Below are 21,240 nucleotides of genomic sequence, written 5' to 3' on the forward strand. Positions count from 1 at the left end.
GGCTCCACACAGCCGCAGCGCCCGGTGTCTACACAGCCTGTGGGAGACTCGCACGCCCCCACTCACCCCGCCTGGCTGCATCCCTGCCAAGCATGTCGGCGCTCGAGTGGTACGCCCACAAGTCTCTAGGCGATGGTATCTTCTGGATTCAAGAACGCTTCTACGAGTCGGGCAACCGTGCCAACATCTGGCTGGTGCGCGGCTCCGAGCAGGACGTGGTGATCGATACAGGCCTGGGGCTGCGCAGCCTCCCGGAGTACCTGTACTCTTCCGGCCTCTTGCAGGACCGCGGGGCCAAAGAGGACGCGGCGCGCCGGCCGCTGCTTGCCGTGGCCACCCACGTGCACTTCGACCACTCCGGCGGCCTCTACCAGTTCGACCGGGTGGCCGTGCACCACGCCGAGGCCGAGGCGCTGGCTCGCGGGGACAACTTTGAGACCGTGACCTGGCTCTCCGATAGCGAGGTGGTGCGGGCGCCCAGCCCCGGCTGGAGGGCCAGACAGTTCCGGGTACAGGCGGTGCAGCCCACCCTCATCCTGCAGGATGGTAATGGGCCCCCGCGGGCGCGCGCTCTCGTTAAGGGAGGGTATTGGGAAGAGACTGTCCGAGTGCCGCATGTTGCAGACTTGCGTGGCCATAAAGGGGATTATTTTGGCACCTCGCAGAACCACTTCTGTTACACCCTTCCCTAAGTAAAAACCTACTTGACCAGAGCCAAAGCCATCACAGCCTTCCCTGCCAGAGGCCAGCTCTGGCACCGTATAGCAATTCTAAGTACTTCTTTGAAAGCCGGCACTACCCCTCCCTAGCCAGTTTCCTGAGTCGGCTGTAGTAGTAACACTACAGAGACTTGTGACTGACTAGGGATTTCTTATTCTTTCCCTAAGCACCTACCCGACATTTCCAGGAGCTTTCGTAGTGAGTAGACTTTTAAGGAATGACGCCCCACGGGGAGTGCATGTCATGATCTGTGCTTTTGAGAACTGCAGACTTCATCAGCTTGGTCACCACCGGGTATGGGCAGTTCCCACCTGTAGCCTTAGAAAGTCATCAGAGCAGCGATTCCAATCCGCTAATGCGATTGGAAACCTCTCAGATAGGTTTCTGTTCTTGATGTTGACTCACGATTGCAAAAGCTTAATAGTAATCATAAACGTAGAATATGTCTGAGTCTAACTTTATGACAGATATCTGGTCCGGCTGAAAGCAAAGCCTGAGAATGATCAATAAGGAAGTAATTTTCGTTAGAGGTAAATTATGTGGACTAATGCATAGGTAGCCATGGTCCTCTTTGGCTCTGTGAAAGACAAATATGGAATTCAGAGAGAAATTCATGGGATGAAAATAAATAGATTAGGGCCTCAGCCCATTTCCCTACGCAAGGACTTAAATAATTGAGCTAATTTGCCACATCAGCAATATTTGGTATATTAGTTTTCTATTTTCTTTTTAGTATACTTTTGATTTCATTTTATCCTCACAACACATTTAAAGTGAGGCCACTGACCTCCCAGTTAAATGGCTTGCCTGAGACAGATCATGATAAAAGCTAGGATATGAATCTAGGCACAATAGATCAAGGCATGCAGAACGTACATAAATCCTACCTCATAAATATATGATGATAATTCTGAGTAGAATGTGAAAGGCCCCTTCTTTCCTTTAGTGTGAGACTATTTTAATTACCAATTTGGTTTATTAAAACATGCCTCTATATAGTAGAAAAAGCCAGTTGCTGCAGTATAGTGAAGCTCACTTTATGACCAAACAATATGGCAAATAATGAAATATTTTACAAAAATCAGTTTATCTCACAGATGACATCTTACTCATTTGAGATATTTTAAAAATTGCAGTATTATATTGTATTACTTATCGGTGCTAAAAAAAAAAAATTGCAAGATTCTGTACCTCAACCCCACCCAACAAAAGTCTTCATTAAAGTTTTAAATCTAAAATTTAAAAAAAAAAAAAAAACTGGTTTAGATGGGAGTCTTACATTATCTGACAATATGAGATGAAAGTACATGTACATTAAATTTTAATTTACATTAAAGTCACACCTAATTACTGTATTTCTTGACAAAAATGGGTACTTTTAGGGGTAAGATTTCCATGCAGTTGATGGGTATTCAGACTAAATTCTGACACCCAGACCAAAAATGTTTACATTAGTATTAAAATATACTTAAATTATTGAAAAGAATAAATTACTTTTGAAATTGACTTTTGATTCTGTATCAGCAATGGGAAATCAAAGGTGAAAGAATGATAGGGATTGTTTTATAGATGAAGAAAGAACCCATGTAGGCCTGAGTATCATGCAAGAGGTCACATCGCCCATCTCGGAAAGAGCTGGGACTAGAACCCAGGTTTACCAGTTGATGGTAGAATCCTAACATTTTGGGAGCTGAAAGGGGCCTGCAAACTACTTGTGTGGTACTTTAAGCCTTTAAAAGGGTGAAAAGAAAGCTTAATGTTTACCAGACACTTTGAAGGTGATAGTACTGTGTTATCAAAAGTTGTTTTTCATGAGGAGCTGGATGCCCCACCCTCTCAAGCAGTGTCTACTTTCCTCTCTTCTCAAGAATATTAATTTCCCATATCTTCTGAATGATGTGGCCTGCTAACTTGCTGTTAACATAATCCAGATGCCTGGGAGGATACATAAAATATTTGTATTAAAAATTTGTATACAGTTACACACATGAACAGCATAAAGTATTCATTGCTTTGGTAGAATGCAAGGAGCTGAAATCATTTATTACATTTCCTTTAATGAATTGATGATTGCTTGTCATGGAGAAGCAAAAATCTGTGCACTGTATCTCTAACCCAAAAGCCAACTTGTAAATGAGGGACAAGGAGAGAATAGCCATATAATCCAGTGCATTATCTGGATGAAAAAGCAACTCGCCTTATTAATAGTGAAATGGTTATCTTCCTCTAAGATAGCAGTAGACCCTAAATTGACATAGCACATACCTCTTGAGTGGGCAAACATCATTTTGCCCATTTTTCACTAAAGTGATACAAAGTTCTGGCATTTTGATCCCTATTACATACATGTTTAAACCATATGCCCAGTGTCACCAAGATATCTCAGAGGCGTGATTTCAGGCGGACTTAAGTCATTTGCAGAGGCTAAAACAGGTTGTAGGAAGGTGGTGAATTGAACAGACACATCTAATTTGGCTCTCTTCCGAAGCACCATTAATGTACTGTAAAGAAACCATGATTTAAATGTAAATCCCCATTGGCTGGGGGAACTGTTTCGGATGCTAGAAAGTAGATGTGGTGACTAAGTTAACAGTTTTATACTATGCCAGCAAAGGGAAATTAAGAGCCAATTCAGTTTCCACCGCAGAAGCCTTAAAAAACACAGGAATTAGCAATAGGCAGTACCTCAGTGGCGGCAAAGGGAAGAAGAGTAAGTAGAATTTCTTGAAAACCTTTTAAGAAGCTCTTAAAACTCTAGTGAATGCCCCTCCCTTTCCCATCCAATTAGTTTATTCTCTAGGGATAGTAAAACAAAGGAGTTTCTTGATTGAAGGATGCCAAATTACTATTGAGCTTAAGGGCTCAGTATGGAAAACAGGAGAAAGAGTGTGTTTGTGTGCGTGTGTGTCCGTCCTACTAGTTTCCCAGAAGGATGAGAGCCAGGCCTTTCCCCACCCAGGTAGGAAATTAGAAAAATGTTATCTAGGGAATCTGCCTCCTAGAGGAAAGACGAAGATACCAATGTAGAGGAATACCTAAGAAATCCTGGCCTCTTTCTCTACTGTGAAGCCTCAGTCACCAGGCCCCATGCATGTGCTGCAAGCAGCCTTCTTGTCCCCCCTTCTTTTTTTAAATTGATACCTAATAGTTGTAATTACTTGTGAGGTACGTGTGATATTTTGATAAATGCATACAATGTAATGATCAAATCAGGTTATTTAGAATATCCACCACCCTTCAAACGTTTATGATTTCTTTGTATCAGAAACATTCCAAATCTTCTAGCTATTTTTAAACATACAATAAATCCTTATTAACTCTAGTCTATCAAACGCTGGAACTTATTTATTTTATCTAATTGTATTTTTGTACCCATTAACCAATCTCTTCATTCCCTTCCCCCACCCTTTCCAGCCTCTGGTAACCACCATACTAGCACTACCTCCCACATATGAGTGTGAACATGAGGTATTTGTCATTTTGTGCCTGACTTATTTCACTTAACGTAATGCCCTCCAGTTCCATCCGTGTTGCTGCAAGTGACAGAATTTCATTATTTTTTATGAGTGAATAACTCCACTGTGTATATTGTCCCACACTGTCTTTATCCATTCATCTGCTGATGGACAGTTAGGTTGATTCCACATCTTGGCTATTGTAAATATTGCTGCAATAAACATGGGAATGCAGTTATCTCTTTAGTATTCTGATTTCCTTTCTTTTGGATGTATATACCCAGCAGTGGGATTGCTGGGTCATACGGTAGTTCTATTTTCAGTTTGTTGAGGAACCTTCATACTATTTTCAATAGTTGCTGTACTAATTTACATCCCCACTAACCAATGTACAACCATTCCCCTTTCTCCACATCCTTGTCAGCATCTGTTATTTTCTGTCTTTTTGACAATAGCCATTTTTACTCATGCCCCCGAACTCTTAAATAGGCAACCAAGCATTATAAAAAAAAATCTGAGAAAATTCTCTAACATGATATCAACTATTAAACAGCATAAAGCAATTCGAGAGTGGGGAACTATCATCAATATCATCAGGGGATAAGACAAGCTATTGCATTCAAGATACCTAAGAGTCAATAAGGATGCTTTAAAAATAAATAGTAGAACAATATTCACCCCAAAAAAAAGCTCTCGGAATTTAAAACATCAGAAATTACGCAGCAGTAGGTCTGGAAGATAAAGTTGAAAAACTTACTAAAGAGCAATAAAGGAAAATAGAAACCAGGAGAGAAAAAGACTAAAATAAGTAGGAGGATCAGTTTGGAAAATCCAGCCTTAGAATAATGGATGCAGAGAGAGGACAGAGACAGTGAAAGAAAAGAAATAGTAGGGCAGCCGAGTGCAGTGACTCATGCCTGTAATCCCAACAATTTGAAAGGCCGAGGAGGGCGGATCATCTGAGGTCGGGAGTTCAAGACCAGCCTGGCCAAGATGGTGAAACCCCGTCTCTACTAAAAATACAAAAATTAGCTGGGTGTGATAGTGCATGCCTCTAATCCCAGCTACTCAGGAGGCTGAGACAGGAGAATCCCCTGAACCCTGGAGGGAGAGGTTGCAGTGAGCCGAGATCGTGCCATTGCACTCCAGCCTGGGCAACAGAGCTAGATTCTGTCTCAAAGAAAAAGAAAAAAAAAAATAGTAGAGGTAGAGGTAATCCAGTAATATATCACACAATTAAAGGATATAAATTTTCCAGATTGAAAGGGCCCACAGAATTCACAGGACAATAGATGAAAACACATCCAAACCTAAGCATGTTACTGTAAAATTTCAGAACACTGAGATCAAAGATTTTACAAGCTTTAAGAAATGTAAACAAAAGAGTTATATACTCAGAATAGAATGGTTTTGGAGCTAGCAAAGAAGAAATCTTGCCTTCCAATTTGAATGAAAATGATTTCCAATCTAGAATTCGATATCCCACTATTAATCAAGTTCTCAAATTATTTCCCACATACTGTTACTTAGAAAGCTACTAGGATATGCCCCTTCAAAATAAGGGAGTGAACCAAGAAAGAAGTACTATAGTAAACAGGAAATAGAATTCAAAAGAAAGCATCAGGAAGATGCAACAGATGACACTCTAATAATGATAGTACCCCAGACTTAGAGGGTCCAGATCGGAGCAGTTGAATCATAATTCTTTCTCAGGGGGATGTGATGGTATGTGGAGAGTGGGGAGTAAAGAGAACTAAAAATCCTATTTCACAGTGAAGTCAATGGCTAACAAAATTTTAAAACCAAGATATAATACATGCATAAAATCAGAGTATACCCAATTGATAAATATGGAAATGGAGTATAACCATTATTTAGAGATAACTGTATCTGGGAGAGGTAACTACCAGAAGAAATAGCTGAGATTGTTAAAAGTGAGTGCATCATGGAAGCAAGATTGGAGATAGAGCAAAAATGGGGCAAGTAAATTTTTTTCTTACATTTTAAGCCCCTCTGAAATACATTTTAAGCTCCTCTGAAATATTTTATTTGAAATATGCACATAAATATTTTTGTGTATAAACTGAAATTTTAAAAGATAGAGGATGCTGTGTTGGAAGAGGGTATAAGAGAAGTCTAGAAGGACTGGAATCTGGACAATTAAATCAGGATGAAGTTGGAAGGATTTTGTGTATGTGTGTGCTTGTGTGTTTATGATACACTTCGTAGGCATTTCTGGTTCTTGTAAGAGAGGTGCTCATGAAATTCTATGTGTGAGCATTATCAGCATATTGAAAGCATTTTTAAAGCCACAGGATAATGGCAGAACTAATGATATTCAGCAACCATGGCCTTATTGATTGCTTATAGTTGGTATCTATTTTGATGGGCGGGTACTTACATTTTATCTATTGCTAAATATTTTAATATCACTTGGATATAACCAAAGATCAATATGATTCTGTCCCTGAATTGGTAATTCTCTATAGCTTCTTTTTAGGATCAGTCTTCTCTTACATTTAACCTTTCTCTACGTTTATTAAACAGTTGGTCTCCAGTAGCTCTATTACTAAATCAACTTAGCAATAATTTATTTGCCTTACCTGCCAGTCATACAGGAAATGGTAGTGGTTTGTAATCACTAGAGGTGCCTTAAATCTGGACTAATTATCCTATAAAGGAATTCTGGTCCCTTACGACTGGAATGTGAAGAACTCTGGGAGTGTCCGAAACCATCTTAATGTCACTACTGGGATTCAGACAAGACAAAATGGGCAGATGAAGCAGCAAACGAGGCGCTGCCCTGACGTAGATTTCAGCTACCCAGGACAGATGCCAGCTGGCTTTTTGCTCTTGTGTCCTGGCAGTACCATCAGGACAAAAATTCTTTCAGAGAATTTAGCCCTATGATTATACAGTGCTTGGCATCATCCATTAGAAAAGTCATTTAGGCATGATGACAGTGGTTCTAGATCTTTGGTATGCAGGAGCTTGTTAAAAATAGCAAGTTCTAGGCTTTAACACCTAAGTTTGGATGCTGTAGGGCTTGTGTGTGACAAAGGAATCCTTTAACAGTCCCCAGGTGATTCTGATGCAGAAGTTCTGCATACCATAATTTGTGAGATATATTATTTTACAGAATTACATTGCATAGCATTGTATAGTGCAGTTATGGCTATGCAGTATTTTACTTCATCCTTCTTTACATGTTGTCATAACTGAAGAGGCAATGCTGCCTGAGCAGTAGTTCTCAAAGCATGGTCCTCACCAACAGCTTTAGTGTTGCCTGGGAGCTTGTTAGAAATGTAGATTCTCGGGCACTAGTCTTATCAGTGCAGTAATTGGGGGTGGGGCCCAGCAGTCTGTGTTTTAACAAGCATTACAGGGAATTCCGATGCACACTAAAGTTTGAAAACTACTAGCATAGTTCCTTGCTTCCCAAACTTTCTTTCCCATAATCACCTTGGTTGTTTGTTCAGCATACAGATTTCAGACTCTTCCCCAAAAGATTAATTCAGAAACTTTGGAGTGGGTCTAGAAACGTGTGTGTTTGACATGTATTACAGGTGATTCTTATTGTTACCAGCAGTGAATCTATATGGGTCTGCAGCAATCTCACTTCTTGCCTCCTCAGAAGAAAGACTTCGAATGAGGGGCAGAAGGCAGAAGGAGAGACCGAGGCAAGTTTTAGAGCAGGAGCGAAGGTTTATTAAAAAGCTTTAGAGCAGTAATGAAAGGAAGTACACTTGGAAGAAGGCCAGGCGGGCAACTTGAGAGATCAAGTGCGCAGTTTGACTTTTTGCTTTGGGGTTTTATATGTTCTCATACTTCTGGGGTCTTGCATCTCTTCTCCCCTAATTCTTCCCTTGGGGTGGGCTTTCTGCATGTGCAGTGGCCTGCCAGTGCTTGGGAGGTGAGTGTGTGCAATGTGTTTACTGGAGTTTTATACATATTCACTTGAGGCATTCTTCCCTTACCAGTTGAATGTCCCTGGAAGGTCACATACCAGTTAAACGCCGTTTTGCCTCTTAATGCACATGCTTGAGCCCACTCACCCACCTCTTAAAATCTTATTGGGAAGCTGCTGATCACCAGTTTCAGGTGTTTCTGTCTATTGGGAGACTGCTTTAACCTGGCATGAGCTGCAGTTGATTCTTATTTTAGAGAGAGCGTTTCAGCAACCACCTGACCATCACCTGACATTCCTGATGTGTGTGTGGGGTTGCGGAGATCCCTCTCCTGCCCTGCTTATGCCTGACCGTTATCACAGGCAAATTCTAGAAGTCTGGATTAGATTTGTTTTTCAAACTACTGCATGCATGAAAAACACCTGGAAAGCTGCTACTGCTGCTACTGCTACTGGTCTTCAGATCATGCTTTGAGCAGTACTGTTGTAGAGACAGATCAGTTCACAATGGAAGAAGGGGAAAATGATACAGATAATGACACAAATGGCTCTTCAAAAGCCAATAATTGGGAATTCAAAGTATTAAGAAAGGCCGTTTGGAAAATTGTTAAGGCTCTTGACTTTTGCCCAAAGGACCTTCTGTATGAGAAGAAAATAGCACTTTACAGGGCATAATATTATTACATTTCATCTCACTAGGAACTGTGGCCACGGTAGATTAGCAAACTACCAAAGAGACTCTCTACTGATTAAATTTAGTAAAACTTTAAAATGAAATTCTAACCAAACTGTTTTCCATTTCTCACTATGTACTGTAAAATTTTAGTCCTTTCTACCCCCTCCCCAAAAAATTCAGTTCGTTTTAAATCATCTTATTTAAGTACTAATGATTCCCAAATAACAAGGAATTTCTTTACTCCTAAATTCAGAAAAGAAATAATGTGAATCCCTGGGCTTATAAAGCAAAAGCCAGAAGTACCAGCATATTCAGAAAATGTATTTGAAGCATTATGCTTATCTTTAAAATTACTGAATTTTTTGCATTCAGTTCTATTATATCCCTTTTAATAGCTTTTTATGAATTAGATATAATTCATATACCATAAAATTCACCCATTTAACATGTATAATTCAGTGGTTTTAATCTTTTCAGTTGTACATCCATTGCAGTCAATTTGAGAATATTTTTCTTACCTCTGAAACAAATAGCCCCTTCTTTTAGCCATCATCCCCCTCAACATCCCCAGCCCCCTATCCCCACCCCAGATTTGTCTATTCTGGACATTTCATTAAAGTGGAAAAATACAACGTGTGGACCTTCACAATTGCCTTCACTTAGCATTATGATTTCAAGGTTTATCCATGTTGAAGGGTGAATCAGTACTTCATTTATTTTTATTACCAAATAGTATTTCATTTTATGAATATGTATCATATTTTAATACCCATTTATCCATTGATGTACATTTGGATTGTTTCCACTTAAATCTTTTTAACAGCTTTATTAATGTATATTTACACACCATAAATATACCCATTTTAAGTGTATGGTTTGATGAATTTTAGGAAATGTATTCATACATGCAACTATAACCACAATTTAGTTCAAGAACACTTCTGTTAACCCTGAAAGTTTCCTCCTGCTTTTTTTTTTTTCAGTCACCTACTCCCACCCCTGGCCTCACTGATCTGTTTTGTGTTGCTGTAGTTTTGATTTTCTGAAAATTTTCTATAAATACAATCATGCCGTAGATAGATAGATAGATAGATAGATAGATAGATAGATAGATAGATAGATAGATAGATAGAGTCTTTTTTGGCTTCTTTTGGATATTCATCCATATTGTGGCATCTATTAATAATTCATTCCTTTCTATTTCTGATAAATATTCCATTGTGTGAATATAGCATTTTATGTATCTCTTCACCTATTAAAGGAAATTTAAATCTTTCCAGTTTGGAACTACTATGAATAATACTGCCATGAACATTCGCATACAAGTCTTTGTGTGGATGCATGTTTTTATTTCCCTTAGTAGACACCTACTAACAGAATTCCAGGGTCATATTGTAAATGTACGTTAATTTTTTAAGAAAGTGCCAAACTGGTTCTCAAAGTGATTATACCATTTTATATTCCTAGCTACAGTGTGTAAGGGTTCCAATTTTTCCAAATCTTTTTCTTTTAAAAAAACATTTTTATTTCAATTGGTTTTTGGAGGAGCAAGTGGGTGTTTCGTTACATGAATAAGTTCTTTAATGGTGATTTCTGAGATTTTGGTGTGCCCATTACCGAGCGGCATACACCGTACCCAATGTGTAGTCTTTTTTTTTTTTTGAGACGAAGTTTCGCTCTTGTTGCCCAGACTGGAGTGCAATGGCATGATCTTGGCTCATTACAACCTCCACCTCCTGGGTTCAAGTGATTCTCCTGCCTTAGCTTCCCAAGTAGCTGGGATTACAGGTGCCCGCCACCACGCCCAAGTAATTTTTGTGTATTTAGTAGAGACAGGATTTCACCATGTTGACCAACCTGGTCTTGAACCAATGTGTAGTCTTTTATCCCTCACCACCCCACACCCTTTTCCCCAAGCCCCCAAACGTCAGTGTATCATTCTTTTGCCTTTGCTCCCTCATAGCTTAGCTCCCACATAATGAGTGAGAACATATGATGTTTGATTTTTCATTCTTGAGTTCCTTCACTTAGAGTAATAGTCTTCAATTTCATCCAGGTTGCTATGAATGCCATTATTTCATTCCTTTTTATGGCTGAGTAGTAGTCTATGGTGTGTGTGGGTGTGTGTGTGTGTGTGTGTGTGTGTGTATCACATTTTATTTACTTGTTGATTGATGGACATTAAGATGGTTCCATATTTTTGCAATTGCAAATTGTGCTGCATTTCCATGTGAAATTTAGAGTCAGACTTTCAGTTTCTTCGAAAAAAGATCAAGATTTTGATTGAGATTATGTTGAATTTTTACTGGTCATTACAGTAGCCACTAGCCATGTATGACTAGCAAATTTAAATTAAGATTACCAGATGTGGTGGCTCACCTGTAATCCCAGCTACTTAGGAGACTGAGGATGGAGGATCATTTAAGGCCAGGAGTATAAGACTAGCCTATGTAACAAAGTGAGATCTTGTCTCTAAAAAAAAGTTGTTAAGTTAGCTAGACTGGTGTCATATACCTGTAGTCCCAGCTACTTGGAAGGATCCCTTGAGCCCAGGTGTTCAGGGGTTACAGTGAGCTATAAGCAGGCCATTGCACTTCAGCCTGAGTGACAGAGATTCCATCTCTTTAAAAAAGATAATTAAGATTGGTTAGAATTAAAATTTTAATTCCTTTATTGTACTAGCTTTATTTCAAGCACCATTAGCCACACCATACTGAACAGTATTGAGAACCAATATTTCAGTCATTGCAGAAAGTTTTCTTAGGCACTGTAGCTATTGGAAAAATTGGGTTACATTACCATCATAGCAATATTGAGTCTTAGTGATACTGAGACAGTCAGTAAGCATAGCCTATTTCTCCTTTTATTTAGGTCTTCTTTAATTTCTCTTGACAGTGTTTTTGTAGTTTTCATTATACAGTGTTCATATATTACAAAACATCTTTTGCCAAATTTTTTCTCAAGTATTTTACTCTTTGATGCTATTTTGAGTCGAATGTTTTAAAATTCATTTTTGATAGTAATTTGTAGCATGTAGAAATAGTTTATCTTTGTATGTTGATCTTGTATCCTGTGACATTCCTCAACTTGTTTTTTAGTTCTCTAGCTTTTTCCTACTTTACGTAGGATTTTCTGTACGTAAGATTATGTCTAAATAAAAACAGATTTACTTTTTCTTTTCTAATCTGTGTGACCTTACTTTCTTTTTCTTGGCTTATTACACTGTCTAGGATCTTCAGTATAATGTTGAATAGAAATGGTAAGAGCAGACATCCTTGCCTTGTTATCTTAGGAGACTTTCTATTCAAAGAGGTATTACCTATAGGTGTTCATAAGTGACCTTTATCAAGTTCAGGACCTTCCCCAACTATTCCTAGTTTGCTGGAAGTTTTTATCATGAATGAGAATTGGAGTTTGTCATATGCTTTTTATGTATCTATTGAGATAATCATATGGCTTTCTCCTTTATTAATACAGTATATTACACTAATTTATTTTCACTAGCTCAACCAAACTTAATATTTCTGGGATAAACTCCACTTTGTCATTTTCCTATTTATAAGTTGCTGGATTTGATTTGCCAATATTTTGTCAATAATTTTAAGATTGCATTCATTAGGTATATTTGTGTACAGGCTTTTGTTTTGTTTTGTTTGAAAGAGTCTCCTTTTGTTGTTCAGGCCGGAGTGCAATGGTGCCATCATGGATCTCTGCAGCCTCAAACTTCTGGGCTCAAGCAATCCTTCCACCTCAGCTTCCTAAGTAACTGGGACTACAGGCACAAAACACCCTGCCTGGCTTTTTATTATTATTATTATTTTTAATTTTTATAGAAACGGAGGTCTCATTATCTTGCCCAGGCTGGTCTCGAACTCCTGGCCTCAAGCAGTCCTCCCACATGTTGCCAAAGTGCTGGGATTACACAAGTGAGCCACTGCAGCAGGCCTGATGTTGTTGTTATTTTAATATATTGTCTTTCGCATTTATGAGAGTAATAACTGAGTTAGATTTCTCATCTATATTCTGAAAGTCTTTATATGGGTTGAAATTATTTAGGGTTGAAATTGTCCCGTTTTAAAATGATTAACAGAATTGATCAATGAAGTCTTCTTTGAGCCCAGACTTTTCTTTGTGGGGAAACTTTAAATTGTTAATCAATTTATTTGTTTGATATACATTTATTTAGACTTCATTTCTTCTTGGATCACTTTTGATAATTTGTCTCTTTTTAAGAATATGTTCATTTCAAGTAAGTTGTCAAATCTGTTGGCTTAAAATTGTTCATAATATTCCCTTACTCTCCTTTTAATTTCTTCAGGGTCTATAGTGATGTTCCTTCTTTCATTCCTATTTTAGCAAGTTGTATCTTCTCTAATTTCTTCTTGATTTGTCTAGCTAAAGGTGTACCAATTTTGTTGTAGTTTTCAAGTAAATAACTGTTGGTTTCATCTGTTTTTCTTTGTTGGTATTTGTATTCATTTATTTTTGCCCTGTCCTTTATTATTTCCATTAACACTTACTTTGTGTTTGATTTGCTCTTCTTTTCCTAACTTCTTAAGATAGTAATTTGATTATTGATTTTAAACATTTAATCCTTTATAAAATAAGCATTTAAAGCAATAAATTTTCTTTTAAGTACTGCTTCAGCTGTATTCTATACATTTGGATATGTTTTGATTTTGTTTTCATTCATTCAAAATATTTTTATATTTCCCTTGGATTTCTTCTTTGATTCATAAACTATATAGAAGTTTGATGTTTGCTTTACATATATTTGAATATTGCCCATATTTATTTTTGTTCTTCCTAATTTGTTATTTTTTGCCTATTAAAAACACATAATAAGGTTGGGCGTGGTAGCTCATGCCTGTAATACAGCACTTTGGGAGGCCCGGGAGGGAGGATCACTTGAGGCCAGCCTTGGCAACATGGCAACCAGCCTGGCCAACATGGTGAAACCCCATCTCTACTAAAAATATAAAAATTAGCCAGGCGTGATCCACACGCCTGTAATTCCAGCTACTCAGTCGGCTGAGGCACAAGAATTGTTTGAACCTGGAAGGCAGGAGGTTGCAGCGAGCCAAGATTGCGCCACTGCACTCCAGCCAGGACGAGAGAGCAAAACTCTGTCTCAGAAAATAAACAAACACAAAGACTACACGTTATCAATTTTCTGTTCATTTTGTTGTTTCTAATTTAATTGTGTTATAGTCAGAGAACATACTTTGTATGATTTTATTCCTTTTACATTTATTTATTCTTGCTTTATGGCCTAGCTTTATAGCCTGCTGAATATTTCAACTGCAGTTGAAAAGAATGTGTACTTTGCTATTTTGGAGTAAAGTGTTTTATTTTTGTCAGGTCAAGTTGGTTGATAGAGTTGTTCAGGTCTTCCATATCCTTTTTGATTTTCTGTTTACTTATTTTATGAATTACACAGAGAAGAATGTTGAACTCTCCAAATATAATTGTTGAATTGTTTATTCTTTATTTCTGTTTGTTTTTGCTTCATGTATTTTTGGTGATATTTTAGGTGCATGTACATTTATAATTATTTGTCAGTGTATTGATTTAATGTATATTATCATACAATTACTTTAGTGACATTCTTCATGTAAAAATCAATTTTGTCTTACATTAATATAGCTGCTCTAGTTCTCTTAAAGTAATATTTAATATGGTTAAGCTTTTCAACCTATTTGTGTCTTTGGCCTTATAGTTTCTTTCTTGTAGGCTGCATATATCGTGATTTTTAATCCAGTCTGATAATCTCTGCCTTTTTATGTTTACCAAATCCTGATTATTACACCATTTTGATTCCTTTATTAATTTTTTAGCTATATATTTTTAAATTTTTTCCTGTGTATGTGCTTGCACTAGAGATTACAGTATGAATCTTTTAATTTGCCATTATTTACTTCAAGTTTATACTAATGTAATTCCAGTGAAACAGAGCGATTTTGCACCCATGTAGCTCCATTTCCTCTCTGCTGTCGGTAACTGAAGTCTGAGATTTAACCCTCTTTGCAAGTTAGCCTGCTAGAGTTTGATGTATTCTGACAGAAGACTTGAGGTTCCTGGGTCAGAGATTATGGAGATTATTACTCACATATTAGAGCATCATCATTTATATCAATTCCTCAAGCCCTAATTCTGACAGGGTGATACAACAAGAGGCAAAATACAACAAAATTCCCTAGAGCAACATTCATTAATTGTGTCAACAGGATACTGGTACCACAGATGTTCTGAAAATTAAAAGTTTCATGATCAAATAAGTTTGAGAAATTGTACAACTATATCTACTTTGTGTATATCCACAGTATACATTCATATAATAAAAGCTCAAAGAAGTCTTTCTGAAAAGAAAGCTGCTGAATTTTCTTTAAACTGAGAGTTCCTCAAATTATTTGACCACATAATTACCTCCTTTTCATTTATGTCTCATGATAGCCTGTAGAAATAGTGTTCCACATTACTTGCTTTGGCAAACACTGGTCTAGCAAACAATAGGAATGAACCATAGGCAGCTTATTTTTAAATCATCATTAAGAAATATAGTATTTATGAAATAAAGTGTCATCCTTCCCAATTTCTTTGGAAGCATATAATGCTCTTCTGTGCTTCAAATGCTAAGTCAAGTATACAACATGTTTATCTGTAAACTGTGTTTCCATTTGTAGGGGATGTGATCAACCTTGGTGACAGACAGCTCACTGTTATGCACATGCCAGGTCACTCCAGGGGCAGTATTTGCTTACATGACAAAGACCGAAAGATTCTCTTCAGTGGAGACGTCGTGTATGATGGATCACTGATTGACTGGCTCCCATACAGCAGGATAAGTGACTATGTTGGGACCTGTGAACGTCTAATAGAATTAGTGGACAGAGGTCTGGTAGAGAAGGTGCTTCCCGGGCACTTCAATACCTTTGGTGCTGAAAGGCTTTTTCGATTGGCTTCTAACTATATTTCAAAAGCTGGGATATGTCACAAAGTTTCTACTTTTGCCGTGCGATCTCTTGCAAGTTTAGCTCTACGTGTAACAAATTCTAGGACCTCACCGTAGTATCTATATTGATAATATATTTTGATTAATTACATACATTAATTCATTCTGTACTATTTAACTGATTAATAGTGAGCATTTCATGAAGTGCTTTTTATACCACTATTATATATCAGAGAAAGATTGAGAATGAATAAGCCAAAAAGAAAATTGTTAGTTTAAATTGTTTTCTTTCTCCTAAGAAAGAAGCCATTTAATACGCTTATACTTTGCCAAAGCTGTCATCTTGTAATGTATGCTCTAGAAATGACATAAAGGTTTATGGGGAAGTAAAGAGAAATTCTGTGGCAAGAGAAAGAACTGCTCTTGCCTCTGTTTGTCTTGTTTTATTTCCTAGATGACCTAGGAAAAAAGGCATATAGAGTATTATGTTTATACGTTAAACTTGATATTTTTGGTGTATTATTTAAAGATAAAGGTTCTTGGGTTTAAAATACATCAGAATTTAATGCAGACATATGAAGTAACACTGAGAATGACAGCTAAAACATTCCATTGTTATCGTTCTGAATTTTTTATGCTTCATTTCATTTATTTATTCTTTGTGTAATTATAGCATACATGACATGTAATATAACTTATGAAAAGTACAGTGAATTTTGCTTTATTGCAAAGCTTTAAATATAAATTGCAGAGTGCTTCAGTATAAAGCTACTATATGTTGTTGTTTGTTATTGTGTAAGTAATATTTTCAATTATGAAAGTGAAATGCAAATGTCTGTAATCTAACTACAAATTGTCAGATTCTTAAAAGGACACTGTCAGGCAAATTTGAAAATATACACATTGAGAATAATTTTTTATTATTATATCCTATTTTAATATTAACAGCTATTATAAACAAAATTTTTCCTGTTAAATAGCGACTTCAGTATTGTGTTATGTTTTACAGTATTAAAACTACTATGAAGATCTGCAACTATTCTTTTACTTAACATGCATATGTACTACAGAGGGATTTTTAAATTAATTGCAAAATGTGCATTAGCTATTGACTTAGAGTGAATTGCCTTTTGTATCCTGATTCACAACACCTATTCCTGTTCAGTATTCTTTGTCTTGAATAGAGAAGTCTACGTTCGTAAAGTCATAGAAAAGGTTATACCACTATTTAGTAAAATGTTTTAGTTCGATGCTCCTAATAATTTGTTAAAAGGCCTTTTAGAATATTTCATAAAGGGTTTTAAACAGTTTTTTCCCACTGCCTTTTTATTACTGACATAACTAAAACCAAACTGAAATCGCTTTGGAAATCAGATTTTTTAATGTTAGGAAGATCCAGCAATTTTGGTTTCTGAAAAATTATGAAACTTTTCTACCCTACAGATGCCCAGGTTCTTTAGTTTTTTATTCATTCAACTCACACACACATAAACATATACATACACAAACACAACCCCACATGCAAACACACACAGTCACATATATACATGTGTAGCACAGCGCTAAACACTGTGGAGGCTTAAAAAAGTCAAAGACAACATTATAGCTAAAAGTTGAAAGCACACAAAATATAAATAATAGTATATGCAAGTTAATGTACATTATATGTGCATGTAAGGGACATAAATAGAGGGGTGTGAACTTTGGTTAGGCAAAGTTTACTGGAGGAGGGGTTTTTGAATCAAATTTGGAAGGATGAGCTTGTTAGATGTTCAGGGTAGGAAACAAAACAATCCAAGAACAAGGATATAAGCATTGCTAGTCTAGAATAGTCTATTCCTTGTGAAAATATAAATTTAATTTTCAGGAATCCAGTATATTCCAAACACCAGATATTTAGCATGAGAAAAATTGATTTGTGATTGTGTATATGAGTCATTCTTAATGGGAGACAAGCTGAACTGCCACATGCCACCAAATGAACCTTTACTTCAATCAAAAAGGAGGATATGATTGGTTCAATTATATTAATAGGATATCATGGGCATTTCTCTACGATGGTCATTCAAGGCAGTAGGTCTGTTTCAACTGAGTGCAACATTGAGAATAATGATTTGGTTCAGGGCAACTACAAATAATCACTTACTAAGCCTTAAATAAAGCCATTATTTTTATATCAGTAGCACAAAGGAAAACCAAAAGTCCTTAACCACTGATCATTTTTATCATATTTTAGGCCTTTTTAAAAAAAATCAGGGTATAGTAGGCACTAAGTTTTATTAGGAAATATTTAAACCTGCTGAAGGATTTATTTATAAAAAGGGCAATTTTTCAAAACACATTGATTTTTTTAAAATTTCCCAATTTTTTCAGTTTTTCAAATTGTACGACAACATGGAACTGTGATATTTTACTATTACTTCAATGTGAATAAATTGGGTAAAGTGTATCATTTATTGAGTGCCCATGCTGTACATTTAAAATATGCTTTATTTAATTTAATCCTACTCCCAGCACCAAAAGGTAATTGACCAGCCTCAGACAACACAATTTTGGACAAAGCTGGTAACTGAACACAGGTCTGTCTACCCCACACTTCTCTTTCTCTTATATCTGCACAATAGCAGAAAATTGGCAAAGTGTATTTTTACTTTCCAAGATGCCACATGTGCCAAGAATAAATCAAACAAAGCATAATAATAACATATCTTTAAAAAGCTTTTCAAAATATATTTTCATCCTGACAGTGACCCTTGTAACTTACGATTTTGGAAATACTAGTATGTAAGTATAATACAAAGTTGTCAAAATGTTAAGACATTTAGAAGTAATTTTATTATTTATATTGTTAATGCTTAATCATTGGAAATTCATTTTCCTTACTTGATGTTTTCTTTCAACTGGGAAGCCTAAAACAAACAAAAACCTTGTGTGTTATCCTGATATAGTTGACTAAATGACTGTATTTGTTCTTATATGGATAGTAATATGAATGTGACATGCACCAATTGTCCTATTATAATTTTCAGATAAGTGTAACTAAGAATTTGTGTAATAAATATTAAAGTAGTCATTTTATTTCAATCTATAATTGATATTTTTATAACATTAGCAAGTTTCCATTTAATTTCTTGCAAGGATATTTCCTGTACAACGTGCAGTTTTGAGAAGCTTATGGTCAATAAGACACTAAATTTGTGAGAAAGAATAGAGAACCCAGAAACAGAAAAATACTCATATAAGCCTTTTGTAATTAAGAAATATGGCAATTCAAATCAATGGGTAAAAGATAGACTGTGCAATAAATGTTACCATTGTTGATGTGGGAAAAATGGCCCCTGCCATTATAAAAGTAAATTCCAAATGGGTTAAAGACCTAAATGTGAAAATCAGAACCACACATGTATTAAAAGAAAATCATATTAAACACCTTGGAATGGGGAAGATCTGCCTTACATAGACACAAAAAGCAAAATTACATCAAAATTTTAAATGTCTTAGAATTTAGATGAAATAAAAGAGATTTTTAAAAATCACAATTTGTATAACATAATTTAACAAATATAAAGAATGCCTACAAATCAGTAAGCAAAAGATAAACTACTGTAAGGGAGGAAAGACCTTTCTTCTCCCCTCTTCAGTTCTATAGCTGTGGCTGTGAATTAAACTGACAAAAGACAGATTAACAGGAGAAAAGCATAAGCATACAAATTTTATTTAATGTTAATATTTTTATGTGTACACACAGGCCTTCATGACCCATAGAAGCAGATAGGCCTGAGCACTTATATACCATTTCAACAAAAAATGACAAATTGTGGAGATATGACAAGACAAAGGAAAGTGGAGTTTTGGCTAAGGGTGGTAAATTGTGGGAAAGTGAACAGAAAATATATGGGAGAAACCAATGGAAGATAAGGATTACTTTAGGTTTGTTTATGCAGATTTATTTTGGCATAACTCTTCATCTCTAGTGAGAAGAATGTCCTCTTTATGGTATGGTGGAGAAGGGTACCTCTCTCATGGGAAGTGTATGCCCTGGTTTTGGGTAGTAAGGGGGCATCTGCATTTTCTCAGTTACCTTCAGTTCAAAATATTCAGTATACCAAAATGGCATATTTGGGGGCAGCATGTTCTGATCCCCTTCACTACATACTATAAAAAATGGGTAAATTGGGCCAAGCACGGTGACTCATGCCTGTAATCCCAGCACTTTGAGAGGCTGAGGCAGGTGGATCATGAGGTCAGGAGTTCAAGACCAGCCTGACCAACATAGTGAAACCCCATCTGTACTAAAAATACAAAAATCAGCCAGGCCTGGTGGTGCATACCTGTAGTCCCAGCTTCTTGGGAGGCTGAGGCAGGAGAATCGCTTGAACCCGGGAGGCGGAGGTTGCAGTGAGCTGAGATCACGTCACTGTACTCCAGCCTGAGTGAGAGAGTGGCACTCCATCTCAAAAAAAAAAAAAAGATGGGTTGGGGTAAATTGTATGAACAGGTTACTCATAGAAGGGGAAAAACAAATATATAAACATATAAAATAACACTGAACCTCACTAGTAACCAGGGAAATACAAATTAAAGTAAATGAGATAGTTTAACCAGATTGGTAAATTTTAAGAATATGGAGTACTGGTAAGAGTAAGTGGCTATTTCATGCTGTGCTGCCAGAAGTATAAAGTGCTGCACCATTTGGGGGGCAGTTTTGAAGTATGATTTGGCACCATCAGACTTTGCCTTAAGAAGGGCAGTTTGAGTATACACACTGCCCTCTGCTCTTTTCTAAAACTTAATAAAATGACAGGAAAGAGTTTTTTTTTTTAATGGCATAAACTCACAGGAACAAGAAGAATGGCAAAGGAGACAACAGCAACAACATTTCTGGACACCAAAAAGCTGATGGATGAATGAAAACTGATTTGACAAACCCAAGAAAGCTGAAAACTAGGCCAGGGATGAGGAAAGCCAAGAATTGATCCTCTAGCACAAAACCCCATAAAAAGCTTAGAAATTGATATTACTAGGTGACTGTGAGAGGGAGGTTAAAGATCTTGATTCAAATTTTGTTTGTGATTTAGACTACCAAATTCCTCCCTTACGCTATTAAGCAATTTTCTCTCCCCAACTTCAGGGACTATTGGGAGTCAATACAGATTTGCCATGAAGTAAAATATGCTATAGTTTCAGGCCACTGCACTTGGATGAGCCCCTTCCAAGAACCCAGGAAGAGCCTGAGATATGTGTTAAAATAGTCTTTTTTTTTATTCTTTAACAGGGTCTGACTCTATCACCCAGGCTGTAGTGCAGTGGATTGATCACAGCTCACTGCAGCCTCAACCTCTGGAGCTCAGGTGATCCTCCCGCTGCAGCCTCCCAAGTAGCTGGGACTACAGGCATGCTAGTTTTTGTAGTTTTAGTAGAGATGGGGTTTCACTATGTTGCCCAGGCTGGCCTCGAAATCTGAGTTCAAGCAATCTGTCTGCCTTGGCCTCCCAAATTGCTGGGATTTTATAGGCATGAGCCACCATGC

The 21,240-nt window shown here is 36.9% G+C and overlaps 2 protein-coding genes across 3 annotated transcripts in view; one reads left to right on the forward strand and one right to left on the reverse strand.

Annotated features, from left to right (window-relative positions):
- Nucleotides 1–150, reverse strand: part of POLR3G (RNA polymerase III subunit G) — a 45,581-nt gene extending 45,431 nt beyond the window's left edge. Inside the window, exon 1 of one of the 2 annotated variants that reach the window (XM_050795501.1) lies at nt 67–150. The gene's annotated coding sequence lies outside the window, so the exon portion shown is untranslated. The remainder of the gene's footprint in view (nt 1–66) is intronic. The other variant, XM_050795502.1, reaches the window with a different exon arrangement.
- MBLAC2 (metallo-beta-lactamase domain containing 2) lies at nt 93–18,788 on the forward strand. The gene is made up of 2 exons (XM_050795496.1): nt 93–546; nt 15,442–18,788. Exons 1-2 carry the CDS (start codon nt 93–95, stop codon nt 15,825–15,827), a joined length of 840 nt encoding a protein of 279 aa, XP_050651453.1. The 3' UTR covers nt 15,828–18,788.
- The last annotated feature ends 2,452 nt before the right edge of the window (nt 18,789–21,240 follow it).

The sequence above is a fragment of the Macaca thibetana genome, chromosome 6, assembly GCF_024542745.1.
Source record: "Macaca thibetana thibetana isolate TM-01 chromosome 6, ASM2454274v1, whole genome shotgun sequence".
Classification (NCBI taxonomy): domain Eukaryota; kingdom Metazoa; phylum Chordata; class Mammalia; order Primates; family Cercopithecidae; genus Macaca; species Macaca thibetana.